The 19,074-nt window shown below is 45.9% G+C and overlaps 2 protein-coding genes across 2 annotated transcripts in view; both read right to left on the bottom strand.

Moving 5' to 3' along the window:
* Positions 1-19,074, bottom strand: part of LOC309554200 (NACHT, LRR and PYD domains-containing protein 12-like) — a 612,971-nt gene that overhangs the window by 228,830 nt on the left and 365,067 nt on the right. The window lies entirely within an intron of this gene.
* Positions 4,789-5,224, bottom strand: LOC309552464 (lamin-B1.S-like; the record flags this gene model as incomplete). The annotated part of the gene is made up of 1 exon (XM_082253435.1): positions 4,789-5,224. Exon 1 carries the CDS (start codon positions 5,149-5,151, stop codon positions 4,789-4,791), a length of 363 nt encoding a protein of 120 aa, XP_082109561.1. The 5' UTR covers positions 5,152-5,224.

Here is a 19,074-nt window from a genome sequence, read left to right as displayed (position 1 = left end):
CTCTTGAACCCAAGGCTTACTCCCCCTCCCCTTGGAAAATGACCCCTACCCTCCTGTAACCTACGCTGGCGGATCCTTCCACGTTCTAGCCTCAGTTGTCCCAGGGGTCCACTTGGTGGTGACGTGTCAGGGGAAGAGACTGCGAACTCGGGGGAACGATGATCGTCATCCGTACACCGGCAGACTCTGCTACCTGCATTGTGCCGACGCTTGCTGATGTTTCACGATTGTTCGGATGCTGGTATTTCACAACTGCTCGGATGCTTGTTGCCCTCTCTTCCCCCTCCCCCTCCCCCTTTCCCCTCTTCCTTCCCTTTCCCTCCCCCCTCTACCCCTCTCCCCGCCCTGTTTCCTTTGTGCAGGGTCCTTTGTTGCAACCATGCTTATTTGCCTAGCTCTAATGGATGTTGATGCATTTTCACATGAAGCCTTGGTAGGGCGGACCAACCCCCGCGGGGCATTAGGGCCGGGGGTGTCCCCTTACGGCAACGCATCTCTGTGTGCGGTGTATGCCTCTTCCCTTCCCTTTGCGCCGGTCCTACCTTGCACTTCTGGTCTCTACACCCGGAGACTGTAAATGACCATGCCAAACCACCCGCTGGAGTTGTGTTGTGTATCTCTCAATGCCAAGGGCCTCAATTTGCCCAAGAAACGTTCGCAGGTCCTGGCGGCTCTTTCCAAACACAAAGCCCATTTCCTTCTATGTCAGGAAACGCACTTTAGATCCGACCATGTCCTTCTCCTACCCCATTGCCCATCACGCTACCAACAGCAAAGCGAAATCCAAGGGAGTGTCCACGTTGATTGCTCGCTCCTCTCCTTTTCGACTCACTGACAAAATGGTGGACCCAGAGGGTTGATATCTATTCCTTAAGGGCACATTTGCGTCTAAGCCCATAACAATAGCCAATGTCTACTGCCCGAACGAGCACCAAGTTTCCTTCATTTGAAAGGTAGTCGACCTACTGCGCTCCTTCCAGTCGGGAGTTCTCATCTTAGGGGGGGATTTCAATGTGCCCTTAAACCCACTAGTGGACACTTCCTCTAGCACTTTATCCCTATCCTACAGAGCTATTTGCCAAATAAATCTGCAATTACGCTCCCTGACCCTGAATGATACATGGCAGACTCTTCACCCTGGAGTTAGGGATTACATGTTTTTCTCCCATCCCCACAATAGGTACTCTAGGATAGACTGCCTCTTCCTGTCACAGAGAGACCTGGTTTCCCTCACAAAAGCTACCATTGATCCTATGTTCCTATCGGATCACTGCCCGATCACCCTTACCCTTCGCTTCTAAAACCTGGAGGTTGAATTCCTCCCTTTTAAAAGACCCTTTCGGACCTTGTTCAGGTACGCTCCACACTCCTAGAAGAACTGGGCAAGCGCACCAGGCGGAGACTCCTATTCGGTCAAAGACTGTTCTATGAGCAGGGGAACAAAAGTGGTCGCCTACTGGCCCGCATGGTGCAACCCGCCCGAACTCCAAAGCAAACACATCAACTGCGGAACCACGATGACACGTTGCTCTCGAGAAACGACGAGATCGCACGCCGCTTCAAAACATACTATCGTGAATTGTATAACATCCGCCCCACCAGACCTGACACAAGCCACGAGCTAGACCACACCACTCGAATACGACAATTTTTAGAGCGTTTTAGCCCCTCGGCCGTCTCGGCGTCACAAGCTAGAGGCCTGGACAGGCCCTTCACTGAGGACGAACTAGCCCAGGCCATTAAGCACTCAAAACTAGGGATGATCGAACTTTTGAAAAGTTCGGTTCGGCCAGAACATCCGAACTTCCCGAAAGTTCGGCCCTGATTTCAGAACCCCATTAAAATCAATGGGACCCGAACTTCGGTAATCAAAAAACACCATTTTGAAGCCCTAAAACCCAATAAATGCCCCTAAAAAGTGCATAGGGTTCTGGGTCATGCCCCAGGGACTATTAATCACACAAAAAAAGTTTTTAAAAATTGTCATTTTTGATAGAGAGACAATTATTGAAAAAATTTAAAAAAAATAAAAACATTTCTTTGGGTTTAGTATCTGGGGGGTCTAAAAAGTGTACCTGTGAAGTTTCAGCTCTGTAGCATGTCCAGAACCAAAAAAAAAAAAGATTGTTTGTATTAGGTCACTTATAGAACAGGGATATGGCTCCGCTATTTTCACACCTTGCCGGTTTAGTAGCAACCGTTTTTTTGGGCATTTTTTGGGGTCTTTTGAGGCAGGCAAAACATCTGAACTTGTGTATATATACCCCTAAACATATATAGGTGTGATAGTAGCAGAAATATATGCTTGCACTAATTAAATAATTAACACTAATATGGCTTCTCTCCTATCACACCTATATATGTGTAAGTGTATAAATACATATAACATATGTGTATATATACCCCTATACACAAGTTCAGATGTTTTTCCTGTCTCCAAAGACCCCCAAAAAATGCCTGCAACAACACACCTGGGCGTTTTTTTTTGGCGCTAGCGTTTTTTTGGGCATTTTTTTGGGCGTCTTTGGAAGCAGGCAAAACATCTGAACGTGTGTATAGGGTATATATACACACATACTTATATGTATATATACACCTAGACATATATAGGTGTGATAGTAGCAGAAATATATGCTTGCGCTAATTAAATAATTAACACTAATATGGCTCCCCTCCTATCACACCTATCACACCTATATATGTGTAAGTGTAAAAATACATATAAGTATGTGTGTATATATATACCCCTATACATAAGTTCAGATGTTTTGCCTGCCTCCAAAGATCCCAAAAAAATGCCTGCAACAACACACCTGGGCGTTTTTCTTTTGGCGCTAGCATTTTTTTGGCCATTTTTTTGGGGTCTTTGGAGGCAGGCAAAACATCTGAACTTGTGTATAGGGGTATATATATATACACACATACTTATATGTATTTTTACACTTACACATATATAGGTATGATAGGAGCGGAGCCATATTAGTGTTAATTATTTAATTAGCGCAAGTATATATTTCTGCTCCTATCACACCTATATATGTCTAGGTGTATATATACATATAAGTATGTGTGTATATATACACCCCTATACACAAGTTCAGATGTTTTGCCTGCTACCAAAGACGCCCAAAAAAATGCCCAAAAAATGCTAGCGTAAAAAAAAACGCCCAGGTGTGTTGTTGCAGGCATTTTTTGGGGGTCTTTGGAGACAGGCAAAACATCTGAACTTGTGTATAGGGGAATATATACACACATACTTATATGTATTTTTACACTTACACATATATAGGTGTGATAGGAGCGGAGCCATATTAGTGTTAATTATTTAATTAGCGCAAGTATATATTTCTGCTCCTATATATGTCTAGGTGTATATATACATATAATTATGTTTATATATATTAGGGCTGCGCATCTTCACTTACCTCACGATTCGATGCAATTACGATTACTACCCGTGCCCAGCCCACTGCCCATGCCCAGCCCACTTCCCAACGGTTTTCACTACAACAGTTTCGGATACACTACAGGAGAGGGTCAGAGACTGCAGACACACTACAGGAGAGGGTCAGAGACTGCAGATACACTACATGAGAGGGTCAGAGACTGCAGATACACTACAGGAGAGGGTCAGAGACTGCAGATACACTACAGGAAAAGGTCAGAGACTGCAGATACACTACAGAGAGGGTCAGAGACTGCAGACACACTACAGGAAAGGGTCAGAGACTGCAGATACACTACAGGAGAGGGTCAGAGACTGCAGATACACTACAGGAGAGGGTCAGAGACTGCAGAAACACTACAGGAGAGGGTAAGAGACTGCAGATACACTACAGGAGAGGGTCAGAGACTGCAGACACACTACAGGAGAGGGTCAGAGACTGCAGATACACTACAGGAGAGGGTCAGAGACTGCAGATACACTACAGGAAAGGGTCAGAGACTGTAGACACACTACAGGAGAGGGTCAGAGACTGTAGACACACTACAGGAGAGGGTCAGAGACTGCAGATACACTACAGGAAAGGGTTAGAGACTGTAGATACACTACAGGAGAGGGTCAGAGACTGCAGACACACTACAGGAGAGGGTCAGAGACTGCAGATACACTACAGGAGAGGGTCAGAGACTGCAGACACACTACAGGAAAGGGTCAGAGACTGCAGACACACTACAGGAAAGGGTCAGAGACTGCAGATACACTACAGGAGAGGGTCAGAGACTGCAGATACACTACAGGAAAGGGTCATAGACTGTAGACACACTACAGGAGAGGGTCAGAGACTGCAGATACACTACAGGAGAGGGTCAGAGACTGCAGACATGGTACAAGAGACAGCCAGAAGGTAAGTATGATAGCTTTTTTATTTTATAGAAAAAAATAATAATACCCTTTAGTATCACTTTAACAAATCATTGCTGAGTCTTTTGGTAGCAACTTAGATAGAATGCAGGTCAACATCAATGAAAGGGGGGGGGGGTAATAGAGCATTTAGATGAAGGCTGACCAGTGATATGGGGGGGTAATAGAGCATTTAGATGAGGGCTGCCCAGTGATTTTGGGGGGGTATAGATCCGGTTGGCAGACAATAACGAAGCGCTGCATACATTTCCCCCCAGTGAGGCGGGTGACTGGCACTGTGATAGGGCTCGGTAATGTAGCCATGTGACAGTCACCATCACCTCTCATTGGATCAGGCCGGACTCTTCCCTTTTTAAATCGCCTGGTTGCTGTTAATGAATGGAGGGCAGTGTGTGTGAATAGAGCCCCCCTCCCCCCGGCACTCACCTGCTCTGGAGCTGCTCGTAGTCCCCCTGTATCTTGCCCAGTTCTATCTGTAGCTTGGCCCTCTCCCGGGCCGTGTCATCCAGGGTCCTGCGGGCATCGGCCAGCTCGGTTTCATAGAGCTCCTTAATGCCGGAGATCTCCCGGCTGTGGACCTCCTCCCGCTCGGTGACCTGCAGTTGTAGCACGCTGTTCTCACTATCCAGGCTCCGCACCTTGTCTATGTAGACGGCCAGGCGGTCATTGAGCTCCCGCAGATCCTCTTTCTCCTGTAGCCGGGAGATGCGGGTCGGGCTGAGCGGGGTGCTCATGCTGCTGCGGCGGCTGGACTGCCGGGGGTTGCTGGGAGTCGCGGTCGCCATGAGGCTACGGAGAATAGGGAGAAGACGCGGAGCTCGGGTTCAGCGAGGTGACCGGGGTGCCTGTCACGTGACCGACCCGTGTGAGGGCGAGCCGGCCAATCAGATCCGTCCCAGCGGAGACCGGCCACGGAAGCCTCTTGGAAATTACATCATTAGGTAATCGATTTTGCAGGCACCCCGAATCGATGCAGAATCGCGAAGGGTCGCATCGTGATGCACCGATTCGGCGATTATATTCAGCAGCCCTAATATATATACCCCTATACACAAGTTCAGATGTTTTGCCTGACTCCAAACTTTTCCTAAAAAAATCCCTATAAACGCCTGCAGCCAAAAAGCAGGCTGACAGGCGAGAAGCCATATCAGGGTTCTGTAAGTCACCTAATAGAAACAAACTTGTTTCTATTGCGGTCACCCTGACATGGAAGGGATTGGTCACCCTGCCATAGCAGTCAGAGTCAGTTCACCCTACACTACATTACGGTCACCCTGGCACTTAACACTTTCCTTACAGAAACTAAATTTTTGCATCTAACTAAAGTGTAAAAAAGCACTCTAACTACACTAGATATCCCTTTCCTGACACTAATAAATGCTAAATGACACTTTTTAAGCAGAAGTCACAGAACTGCTTCCACTCTCTTCCATGTCCCTGTATTACAATGCTAGGAATTTGGCGGGGCTATCTTATATACTGGGGGGCGTATTCACTAATGATTGGCCTGTGGACCCCCTAGTCACTCCAATTACATTCCTAGCATTTCTCCTGCCCCCACAATTGGCTTTTACTAATGGTTCTGGTCCAATCACGGGCTTTTAAAGCCCAGTTCCTGTCCCATTGCATTTTGGTCGGTTCTGGTTGCCGAATTCCGAACTTTTTCAGCAAAAAGTTCAGAATTCGGCCGAACCTCGAACAGCCAATGTTCAGGTTGAACCAATGGTCGACCCGAACCGTTCGATCATCCCTACTCAAAACCAGGTAAATGTCCCGGCCCGGATGGGCTGTCGCTTCAATACTACATATGCTTTCAAACTCTACTGACGCCGAGGCTACTCGGGGTGATGAACATTATTCCGTCTTCCCCATCCTTACCCACTAGCTTCTTAGAGGCCCATGTCACGGTGATCCCAAAAGAGGGCAAAGACATCACGCGAGCCGAAAACTATAGGCCGATATCTCTGCTCAACGTCAAACTGTACGCGGAAATTATAGCGAACAGACTCCTCCCCCTTATTCCCTCCCTGGTGAGCCTGGACCAAGTAGGCTTTGTCCCCGGGAGAGAGGCCCGGGACAACACGATTAAGACCCTTAACATCCACCATGCTCTTACTGTTACGGGAAAGCAGGGTTTCTTCCTTTCTCTAGATGCTGAAAAGGCGTTTGACAGGGTGGACTGGCGCTACATGACCGAGGTATTGCGGGCTTTGGGTCTGCCCCCTTGCATGCTTGCCAGCATTCTAGCGCTATATTCCAATCCTTCTGCCCGTGTGAGGGTGAATGGCCACCTGTCGGACACCTTCGGCATTGGGAATTGGACACGACAGGGCTGCACCCTTTCGCCCCTTATCTACATCCTGACCCTCGAACCGCTACTTAACAGACTCCGATCAAATACCAACATTAGGGGCATCACCATACATGGGAGAGAATATAAGGTGGCAGCCTTCGCCGACGACCTCCTGTTGTTCCTATCCCACCCACACATTACCCTGCCCAAACTGCTGAGTGACCTTGAATGCTTTAATTTGTTATCCAATTTATAGATTAACTATACGAAGTCCCATTCCCTTCCCGAGGTCCAGGCAGCCTGTAAAACAAACTTTCCTTTTAACTGGAAGCCTGAAGCCCTTCGCGCTCATGAAAATGAACTTTCTACCGAGGGTACTGTACCTCCTGCAAACGATCCCGATCTCCCTACCGGGCTCCTTTTTCTCTGAATATAAGAAGGCCTGCTCGGGCTTCGTCTAGAAGCAGTCCCAACCCCGCCTGGGGTTTTCAAAACGTACTCTCCCGAAGCTTAAAGGGGGGACCGGACTACCAGATTTACACGGCTACTACTTGGCTTGCCATATGGCAAGGATAGTGGACTGGAGGCTGCATTCCGGCTTTGAGGCGTGAGTGATGCTGGAAGCACATATGTCTAACACCGTCCTTGGTGTCCTGCCCTGGCTTATGCCGCAGCATCACCCCCCCCCCCCCCCAGACCTGGACTCACCCTCTCGTTAACGCCACCTTGACCTGTTTCCGCGTGGCCTGCCAGAAAGCCTCTCTATCTTCACTACATGGACCCCTGACCCCTGTCCGCAATAATCCTGCTTTTACTCCAGGTTTGTCTAACTCTTTCCTACAGGAAGAATTTCCGACTGAAAATCTAGAAGTACGCTCCTTCCTACAGAGGGGGAGGCTACTCTCCTTGTCGCAACTAGCGGCCAGATCTCTCACGCGCTCTTTCCCATCCTGGTCCTATAGACAGATACAACACTTCCTTACCTCCTCACCTATGTCAGGCCAATGGTCTAGAGATCTTTCCCCCTTTGAGGCCTTATGCACCAGACAACCTCCACAATCTCATACTATCTCGTATATATACGCGATCCTCTTGGCGGACTCACAGCACCCCGAGGATACGACTCGCAAGGCCTGGGAATCCGACCTACAGATTTCCCTCACTGATGAGGAATGGGAAACCATCAATGAGTGCATCCACAAGAGCTCCCTTAACACCTCTGTCCAAGAAAATGTGTACAAATTGTGGAGCAGATGGTATAGAACCCCTACCCTCCTCCACAGGTTTTATCCCATCTGCTCTAAACTTTGCTGGCGCTGCAACCAAGGGGATGGGTCTCTACTGCACATATGGTGGGGCTGTTGCCTCCTCCAGCCTTTCTAGAAAATGGTCCACGAGACTATTTACCGAGTCACCTCCTACACTTTGGACTTTACGCCTGCTCAATACTTGCTTCACCATACTTCCCTGCCCAAACGCCACTACCTCAAATCCTTAGCTATGCATATGGTTAACGCTGCCAGGATGTGCATTCCCATACATTGGAGATCCACGGAATGGTTCTCTAGAATTAACAAAACGGAAGAAATGGAAGAACTGATTCTTACATCCCAGGATAGAATACACAAATTTCATGCTATGTGGTTATGCTGGTCTGCTTTTAAATCCTCACTGACATACACGGAAGTGATGGGAATTGTCCAGCTTGCATAGGTTGGACTTACCTGCAGAGATGATGGACCCGGGCGCCCGGGGGGGGGGGGGGGGCTGGGGCATGCACCTGGCGCGTTTCCCCCCACGGTCTTTTCCTCTCCTTCCCTCCACTTTCGTCTCTTCCTATGACCCTCTATGTACCCTCTGGACCTTTCCCCTCTCCCCTTTCACTGCCCTCCACCTCCCTCTCCCCTCTTTTCCCTTTTTCTTTTTCTCTTTCTTTTCTTTTCCTTCCTTTTCCTGCTGGTTTTGACGCATTGGAGAGCCCGACTGTGATCGACCCCATGGGCGGGTCGGGCGGCTCCATTCCTCTGTATATGCACTGTTACCTCCACTTTGATTGTTGCTCACATGGTTACAATATTTGTCCCATGCTCTGGACACCTTTACCTGTCTTGTCATTGTACAACGTGTTAATGATACTATTCAAAATGTTTATGTTATATTTTCATACGCTCAGTAGAGCAAAGTTTGTAAACCCCTTTTTTTTAATTTGAATAAACAATTTTGATGGAAAAAAAAAAAAATTACAACTTAAAAAAAACTTGCCATGCCTCTCACTAATAATCCCCCAAAAAGGGGTTATGTGGGGGTATGTGTACTGTCCTGGCATTTTCGCATTTAAGAAATGAGATCGGCCGTCAGTACATCAGGACTGATCAACTTTCAGATATATCCTAAAGCTTGTGGACTCTATATCTTTCCTACAGACTAAATAATATACACTGATTCGGATTATTTTTACCAAAGAAAAGTAGCATAATACATTTTGGCCTAAATTTAAGAAGAAAGATTATTTATTTGCAAAATTGTATAAAAGCAACAAAGAAAAAACTTTTTTTTTCCAATTTTTTTTTTATTTAGCAAAAATAAAAACCCCAGTGGTGATAAAATATCACCAAAAGAAAATTATATTTGTGTGAAAAAAAATGATAAAAATGTCATATTAGGGGGTGGGGGGGGGGGATGGGGGTTTGGCCACGTGTATGCCCGCTTAGTTAGAGAGCGCTGGCAGGGACAAGCTCCTATTGGCAGCTTCTAAGCGACTTAAGCCCAGCAGCCACAGCGCATCACACCTGAAAGAAGTCGGGATGTCACAGGGCACATCATCCCGCCACAACACCAGGGTTTCTCAGTCCAAGAAGCTGACAGACTTCTTCCCAGGCTTGGCAAGAGAGGAGGCACAAGATGGCAATGGAGGGCACATAGATGTCTTCCCTTCCCCAGCAGCGGTGCCTGCTGTCCCTCGTCAAGGTGGCCAGGAGTCAAACCTGCAAGAGCAAAAACAAGACGACAAGCTCTCCCATAAGCGACCTGTAGATTCACCAGCTGCCTCTTCTGCCTCAAAGGGACCCATGAGTAAAAAACATAACTATACACTAGGGGACTCTGAGATTACATCAGCAGTTCAGGACACACTATCTTCCTTCCCTACCTCTGACCATCCGGCCTCTGAATATACATTTAAAGAAATGCTTATGTCCCTAAAGAAAGACAGGCTGAAATACAAAATGGGAGAATATATTGCTGCCCACAATGATATAGTGGATAGCTATCAGGAGCACAATGCGGACATCCAGTGGCTAAAAAATAAAGTTAAAGACCTAGAAGATAGGTCTAGGAGGAACAATGCGAAATTCAGAGGCATTCCTGAATCAATTTCTCCTCCAGAGCTCACCCTTTATCTGCTGCAACTGCTGAAAACCCTTCTACCTATGAAAAATGCTTGCAATCTCGTCATTGACAGGGCACATTGTATAGCCAAACAAAACACACTTCCTGATGTGGTACCAAGGAATGTCCTAGTGAGAATACATTTTTTTTTCATATCAAGGATAGAGCCATGGCTGCAGCCAGTAAAGCAGGAAAATTACCAGAACCCTTTTCCTATATCTCAAACTAAGCAAACCTCTCAGCTGCCACTCTTGCCCAGCGCAGACAGTTTGCTACGATTACATACTGTAAGCTCTAGGGTGAAAGGAAAATAGCATACAACTGGCTATTGCCCGTTGTCACACTCCAGGTTATTCACCAGGGCAAACATATATTCTCTATTCACCAGCAGAGGTGAAAAAACGTCCCCGGCAATTAAATATACCTGCTCCCTCAGTAAATAATAATGACCACTCCAATCTTCCCCACTCCTCAATGCACACCCGGAACCCAACTCCCGGCCCAAGATAATGCTTGAAGGCTCACAAGGGCCTCTGCAGTGCAATGTTTCTCTTTAAATATGTTAATGCACAACAAATAACTACCAATGTACCCTTATGCACTATCATTCTACCTGTGTGGCCGGCTTACTCTAAATTACAGGTATGATACACCTCTACTCACCTAAACCCACTCCCGCCTCTCAGGCTACCCACACTTTAAGGATGTCCCTCCAAATCGCTTCCCTCCATGTGAAGGGTCTAAATATCCCTTCCAAAAGATCAATGCTATGGAGAGAGGCTATCTATCAACAGTACGACAATATAATCAAAGCACACCATAAGTTTCTTTTTGCTTTTTTGCCAACTCAGAAAAGAAAACTAAGGGTGTAATGATTGCAATTAAGGCACAATCACTTTCTCACAGAGGTTCCTAGAATGTGACCCTAACGGCAGACGCATAATACTGGGAGCTGAGCTTAACCATCAACCATTTACACTGGTATCGGTATACTTGCCGAATGCCAATTGAAAAAAATTATTAAATCTCTAATAAAATGGGTTCACTCAATTCAGACAGGCCAACTCATTAGCCTGCGGAGATTTTAACACAGTCTCCGATTCCTCCATAGACTCCATTAGCCTTCGCAGGAACCACTCTCAAGACCTGCCCTCCCTCTTATGTGAGGAAGGTCTATATGATGTATGGAGAAGTGTGAACAGATCGGAGACAGATTTTACCTTCTTCTCTTCTGCTCTTAATGTCTACTCTAGGATTGACATGTTCCTTGTAGACAAACCCACACTTTTCCAGTTAGCCGATGCCAAAGGTGGCAAAATCCTGTGGCTCGACTGATGCTCCAATCTCACTTTCTTTAATTCTACACTACAATATGCAACCCTTCAAAGTGTGGAGATTAAACGCCAACCTATTACACAACCCATTACTTCGAGAAACCCAACATCCAAATTAGAGAAATTCTTCAAGCAAAATTAACATTCTGTAGCTGATGCCCACTTCCTATGGGCAGCTCACAAAGCCTTCATGCAAGAAGTGTTCATCAATCAAACTGGGTTCCCAGGAGAAGCATAGGAGAAACAAAGATATATGATCTTACCCATGCCATAGCCAATCTTGAATCCGAAAATAAACTCTGTTTCTCCTTTGATAAAGATAACCAACTGAAAAACCTTCGACACAAACTTTCCCAGTCATTTGTGTGTCAATACGATATCCATTTAAAAAGACTTACATTAAACTACTATGTAGCCAGCAACAAAATTGGTGCTCTTTTAGTTAGACAGGTTAAAATCAGATCTAACAAAAGCAGAATTGACCACCTCCTGGACCCCAGGGGCCCTCAGAGCCAAAAACTCAGCTTTGCAGATTACTATGCAGATTACTATGCAGAACTTTATAACTTAGAGTCCTCCCAGGCGATTCTCCCATCAAATCAAGCCCAAATACAATCCTTTTACCATCCCTCTCGCTCCCCCAGGTTTCTAGCGCAAACATTTCGGAGCTCTCCAATTAATTTTACGCCCAAGAACTCCATAGTGCATAAGCGACTTCCTCTATCCCTATGCACAAAGTGTCAGGTCCCAATGGCTTTGGAAATGAATATTATAAAAAATTCAACTTCATACTTTCCCTTTACCTACAAAAAGCATTTAACATGGCAGCAAATTTGGCTACTTTCCCTAAAGAAGCACTTGAGGCTTTAAAATTCACCCTACCTAAAATGGGTAAATCTCCTGACAATCCAGCCAACTACCGCCCTATCTCACTCCTCAACACAGACATAAAAACCTATGCAAAAATCATTGCCCTTATACTAGGAAACATTATCCCCAAGTTAATACACCCAGATCAAGTTGGCTTTGTCAAGGGATGCCAAACTTCAGACAACACCACACGGATTCTCAATGTACTGCAATGGGCTGAGACTTACCGAACGCCTTCTCTGCTCCTATCTTTGGATGCGGAGAAGGCATTCAAGAGAGTCCAATGGTCATATCTGAAGGAAGTGCTCCACGTTTTTGGACTCACAGGCTTTATCGACTCAGCTACCGTATTAGAGCTCTTTATTCCAACCCCTGTGCTAAAGTCTATTCCTCCGGCACCCTCTCACGACCCTTTAATATATTATATGGCACTAGACAGGGGTGCCCATTGTCCCCTTTTATCTTTCCCCTATTTAATGAACCTCTGGCCCAAGCAATTAGTGTTTACCCTAAAATATCAGGGATAAAAATTGGCCATATTGATCACAGAATAGGGTTTTTGTCCGATGATGTCTTTATTTCCCTTTCAAATCCTGACTCCTCCCTCCCAGTGGTCTCTGACCTACTTCAAAAATGCAGTCTTCTGTCGCTCTATAAGGTCAATATCTCAAAATCCCAAATGCTCCCTATATCCCTACCTAAAAAGACTCAGACTCAACTCTCAGCATCTTGTGGCTTCTCCTGGACCCCAAGATAGGAATCACATTTTATTATTATTATTATTATACAGGATTTATATAGCGCCAACAATTTGCGCAGCGCTTAACAAAATGAGGGCAGACATTACAGTTACACTACAATTTGGAACAAAAGGAATCAGAGGGCCCTGCTCGTTAGAGCTTACAATCTAAAAGGGAGGGGTAAAGCTGACTTCACCTAGCTCCTCTATTTTAACGCCAACTATGAAGTATTATTACGAACTATACAACAACAAACTCAAAATCTCTCCAAGGCGCAAGTCTTCTTCCAGGGCAGGAAGAGCAACTGTTGCCAAAAATGTCAATTTTACCAACCATTCTATACCATTTTTGTATGCTGCCTATACCTATACCTGGCTCCTATCTACAGAAACTACAGGCCACTCTCAATAATTACATATGGGGGGAAAAAAAAGGGATATTTCCGTAATAACATCCTATATAGGCCCAAATCCTCTATGGGTTTAGGTGTCTCCAATCTAAAGGGCTATTACCATGCAGTACTCCACTTGGTGGTTGCCTACAAAAGATAAGCATAGAACAAGCCATTATAGGGAGACCGCTCAAAGGACTCCTGGGTGCACTTCTCCTCAGACTTAAACCTCCGTCTTCTCCTTTCTATATGATCAAAGCAACAATATCATCCTGGCTTCACTTCCGATCTCGCATCCTTAAAAAAACTCTGGTTGACTTACGGACTCTTTCTCTAACTGTATTGGAGTTCTTCACTATCTATCCTTCAATGAGTGGCACAAAGTGGGTGTCCACTCTGAGTCACCTTCTAGAAAACACTAACCTACTCTTCTATAAATATCTACAAAAGCAGTACAACCTCCCTTCTAGAGACTTTTATAAATACCTACAGTATCTCACAAAAGTGAGTACACCCCTCACATTTCTGTAAATATTTTATTATATATTTTCATGTGACAACACTGAAGAAATGACACTTTGCTACAATGTAAAGTAGTGAGTGTACAGCTTGCATAACAGTGTAAATTTGCTGTCCCCTCAAAATAACTCAACAAACAGCCATTAATATCTAAACTGCTGGCAACAAAAGTGAGTACTCCCCTAAGTAAAAATGTCCAAATTGGGCCCAACTAGCCATTTTCCCTCCCCGGTGTCATGTGACTCTTTAGTGTTACAAGGTCTCAGGTGTGAATGGGGAGCAGGTGTGGTAAATTTGGTGTTATCGCTCTCACTCTCTCAGACTGGTCACTGGAAGTTCAACATGGCACCTCATGGCAAAGTACTCTGTGAGGATCTGAAAAAAAAATTTGCCCTACATAAAGATGGCCTAGGCTATAAGAATATTGCTCTGAAAGACCCTGAAACTGAGCTGCAGCACAGTGGTCAAGACCATACAGCAGTTTACCAGGACAGGTTCCACTCAGAACAGGCCTCGCCATGGTCGACCATAGCGGTTGAGCGCACATGCTTAGCGTCATATCCAGAGGTTGTTTTTGGGAAATAGACATATGAGTGCTACCAGCATTTCTGCCGAAGTTGAAGGGGTGTGGGGTCAGCCTGTCAGTGCTCAGACCATATGCGCAAACTGTATTAAATTAGTCTGCATGGCTGCCGTCTCTGAAGGAAGCCTCTTCTTAAGATGATGCACAAGAAAGCCCACAAACAGTTTACTGAAGACAAGAAGACTAGGGACATGGCATACTGGAACCATGTCTTGTGGCATGATGAGACCAAGATAAACATATTTGGTTCAAATGGTGTCAAGCATGTGTGGCGGCAACCAGGTGAGGAGTACAAAGACAAGTGTGTCTTACTTACAGTCAAGCATGATGGTGGGAGTGTCATGGTCTGGGGTTGCATTAGCGCTGCTAACACTGGAAAGCTACAGTTCATTGAGGGAACCATGAATGCCAACATGTACAGTTACATACTGAAGCAGAGAATGATCCCCTCCCTTCGGAGACTGGGCGGCAGTGCAGTATTTCAACATGATAACAACCCCAAACACACCTCCAAAATGACCACTGCCTTGCTAAAGAAGCTGAGGGTTAAGGTGATGGACTGGCCAAGCATGTCTCCAAACCTAAACCCTATTGAGCATCTGTGGCGCATCCTCAAACGGAAGATGGAGAAGCGCAAGGTCTCTAATATCCACCAGCTCTGTGATGTCGTCATGGAGGAGTGGAAGAGGACTCCAGTGACAACCTGTGAAGCTCTGGTGGATTAAGGCAGTGCTGGAAAATAATGGCGGCCACACAAAATATTGACACTTTGGGCCCAATTTCAACTTTTTCACTTAGGGGTGTACTCACTTTTGTTGCCAGGGGTTTAGACATTAATGGCTGTGTGTTGAGTTATTTTGAGGGGACAGCAAATTTACACTGTTATACAAGCTGTACACTCACTACTTTACATTGTAGCAAAGTGTCATTTCTTCAGTGTTGTCACATGAAAAGATATATTAAAATATTTACAAAAATGTGAGGGGTGTACTCACATCACATCTTGGGTTCCATTCTCAAACCAGACATCTCAGTACCACAAGAAGTTCTCTCCTTCTACACTTCTGCACCCAACAAAAAAGGCATAACTTACTTCTACCATCTGCTCCTAGTTCACATATCCCAGGAGGAAACCCCATCAATTCAGTTATGGGAATCAGGCCTCTCCAGTACCTTCAGCCTTGCTTAATGATCTAACGCAGCTAATTTTGCATGTCTGGTGGCACTGCCCCAAAGTCACCAACTTTTGGAAACAAGTATTTCAATTCATCTCCACAGTTACTGGATATAAAAAAAAACCCTGATCCAGCTTTGGCTCTCCTACTAAATCAGGAACGGTGGCCTAAGACTTATCTTCCTCTTGTAATCCATAGCTTGACCACTGCCAAAAAATCAATTGCCTCCAGTTGGAAACACCCAGATTCACCAGAGTTTATCTCTTTTTTTTGTTACACCTTAAAACTCAGATCAAATATGAATTCATGTTCTCTGTTAAAAATGGCAAAAGTAAAAGCCATCCCTTCTGTGCACAGTGGTCAGCCTGGCTCCAACACACATCACGTACTGCTCATCTGTAATGGTGGCACGATAACCCCCCCACTGGTACCCCCCTCCCCTTGGTATGCCACCCTTTGTTGTCTGGCCTTTTTCATTATTGTAGATTCATTTTATGCTTCTTTCCATTTTTGTCTTATGAGATGTACCCAGCCTTGCTCCTCTACCTTAATTCTTTTTTCCTGGTTGACTTTGCTATACCTTTTCTACAAATGTGGATACTGTAACAATGTTGACACATTTACCTGTGCAAAAAATCAAATGTATTTCATGTATGTCATATTGTTAAATACCAATAAAGAAAAAAAAAAGTCATATGGGTACAGTGTTGTATGACTGCTTAATTGTCATTTAAAGTGTGACAGGAAGGTGGCAAAATTGCCCGGTATTGAAGGGGTAATTGCTAATAAAGAGCCAGGAGTGTAGTGAACAAGGATATCGAGGTTCAACCACTAAACTACCATCGCCGTTTATAAACACCATTTGGTATAAGCAGATCCTACAAGCCCAACTCGCACTAGAACTACTTGCGCTACACTTTTTAATTTTGTTTTTTCCACAAAGGTTTTGGCTTATTCATCTTTTAGCACCAGCAGTTGTTTTATTTCCACAAAGTGCTGGCTTTTTTCTATATTCATTGAATATGTTAGAGTAGACTACAAAACCTAAAAGAGGTTATGTGCATTGCCAACATAGGTATGTGCAGGGTGTGTGCCTGGGCTCCAGCCTGGACCAATCATAGAGGACATCCCGGGTGACGTCGCGTGGGGCGGTGCGTGCATTAGTCACGCACCGTCCCAACGTCAGAGAAGAGGGCAGCAAGCGGCGCGCATGGAGGAAGAACTGAGGAAGACGTCCCGTGGAGCGCATGGAGGAAGAAGAAGTCGACTCCCGGGCAGCACGCCAGGGAGTCGGAACGGTGACGGGCGGCGCGCATGGAGGAAGAACCGAAGAAGACGTCCGGCGGAGTGCATGGAGGAAGAAGAAGTCGACTCCCGGGCAGCACGCCCGGGAGTCGGGACGTTGACGGGCGGCACACATGCAGGATGAAGGGGGCATGTATGCTGGTCACTACATTGAAGGGGGCATGTATGCTGGTCACTACATTGAAAGGGGGCATGTATACTGGTCACTACATTGAAAGGGGCATGTATGCTGGTCACTACATTGAAAGGGGGCATGTATACTGGTCACTACATTGAAAGGGGCATGTATGCTGGTCACTACATTGAAGGGGGCATGTATACTGGTCACTACATTGAAGGGGGCATGTATGCTGGTCACTACATTGAAAGGGGGCATGTATACTGGTCACTACATTGAAAGGGGCATGTATGCTGGTCACTACATTGAAGGGGGCATGTACTCTGGTCACTGCATTGAAAGGGGGCATGTACGCTGGTCACTGCATTGAAAGGGGGCCTGTACTGTGGGGTTTGTGCTAGGGGGCCTGTACTGTGGGTTTTGTGCTAGAGGGCCTGTACTGTGGGGTTTTTGCTAGGGGGCCTGTACTGTGGGGTTTTTGCTAGGGGGCCTGTACTGTGGGGTTTGTGCTAGGGAGTCTGTATTGTGGGGTTTGTGCGGGGTTTGTGCTTGAGGGGTTTGTGCCACTCTCAGTCAGTGTATCCCATAATAGGGTGTCTCTCACAGTATATCCCATAATAGGGCCCCTGCTCCCTATTATGGGATATACTAGTACTGATGGACCCCTTAATATGTGATATATTGGGAGAATTTGTTCACGCAAGCAAAATACAGGGGACAAAATGGGTGGAGTCTATAAGGGGTGGGGCTTCTTAGAAATGGGAGGGTTAAAAATGGAAGGGCGGGGTCTTGCGCCCCACCATCTTATAATTTCACCAGCCGCCACTGGCTTTGGAGCACACTTTTCTCTACAGGGTCTCCTCCCTCTATGCCAACCCCAAAGCTCACGTCCAATACTCCGGATACAGATCTGACCTCTTTACCAACTCTAGAGGCACTCACTCGGGTTGTCTCTTTCACCCTTACTCTTTGCCCTAGTCATTGAGCCCTTAGCTCTCTTAAACAGGTCTGACCTCAACATTAAAACATTCATGACGACCCCGCTCATATCTGCTCCTAACCTCCTCAGTGTCCTGTACCAATTTGGCAGTATCTCAGGCCTGAAGGTCAATCCCCACAAGTCAACAGTGCTCAATGTCTTACTGCCACCCCCCCTTCAACATCAATTACGCAAGGTACTTCTATTTTCTTGTTCTTCACACCATATCACCTTTCTAGGATTTAAACTCACCACTAACCCCTCTGTCCTCTACCTGGCAAACTACCCCCCTCCCCCATGCTTTCTCATCTCACTGCACTCATGTCCACATGGTCCTCCATACCCCTTGCCTGGTTAGGGCGAATAACTTATTAAAATTACTGTTCTACCCAAAATACCTGTTTAGCACTCTCCCTACTCAGGTTCCAGCACATTTTTGTTGCATTCTACAATGCCGAATCTCCACCTTCGTCTGAGACAAATTGAAACCCTATGTCCCTATAATGACACTTTATGCACCTAAATTGCAAGGCAGATTAGGACTACCTAACGTATGAGCATATTATCATGCTGCAAAGCTGGCCCAAGTCCTTAAGTACCATGCCACCAAGGTAGTCCCTCTGTGGGTGGATGGCACTTTCGGTGGCCTACCTCTTACAACCGCACCCTTACCAACCCGATAACACGCCACTCTCTCCTCATATAGGATAGACTTAAAATGCTCTATGGCCTACAATCTAGCTATAAGCCCGTGCTCTTCTTCTTCTGGAACCTGGCATTTTACCCAGCTTGGACGTCTCCTCTTCTCTTCTCAGCTTGGTCCACTGCAGGTTTGATCCAAACCCACAAATTCATATTTACTAGGATAATAATTAAATTCCCATCTCTTTGCAAGACCCATGGCATTCCCTCATTGGAACTTTTTCGCTATATTTAAATCAAACTCTTTCTAACCCCTCTGGTCCCTTCCGACTCCGCCGCCCTGCAATTTTCCCTCTTTGAACACACCTGCAA

Source organism: Pelophylax lessonae (assembly GCF_965119305.1).
Source record: "Pelophylax lessonae genome assembly, chromosome: 4".
Lineage (NCBI taxonomy): Eukaryota > Metazoa > Chordata > Amphibia > Anura > Ranidae > Pelophylax > Pelophylax lessonae.
Note: the sequence above shows the minus strand (reverse complement) of the source record. Positions and strands in the feature narration are given on the sequence as shown.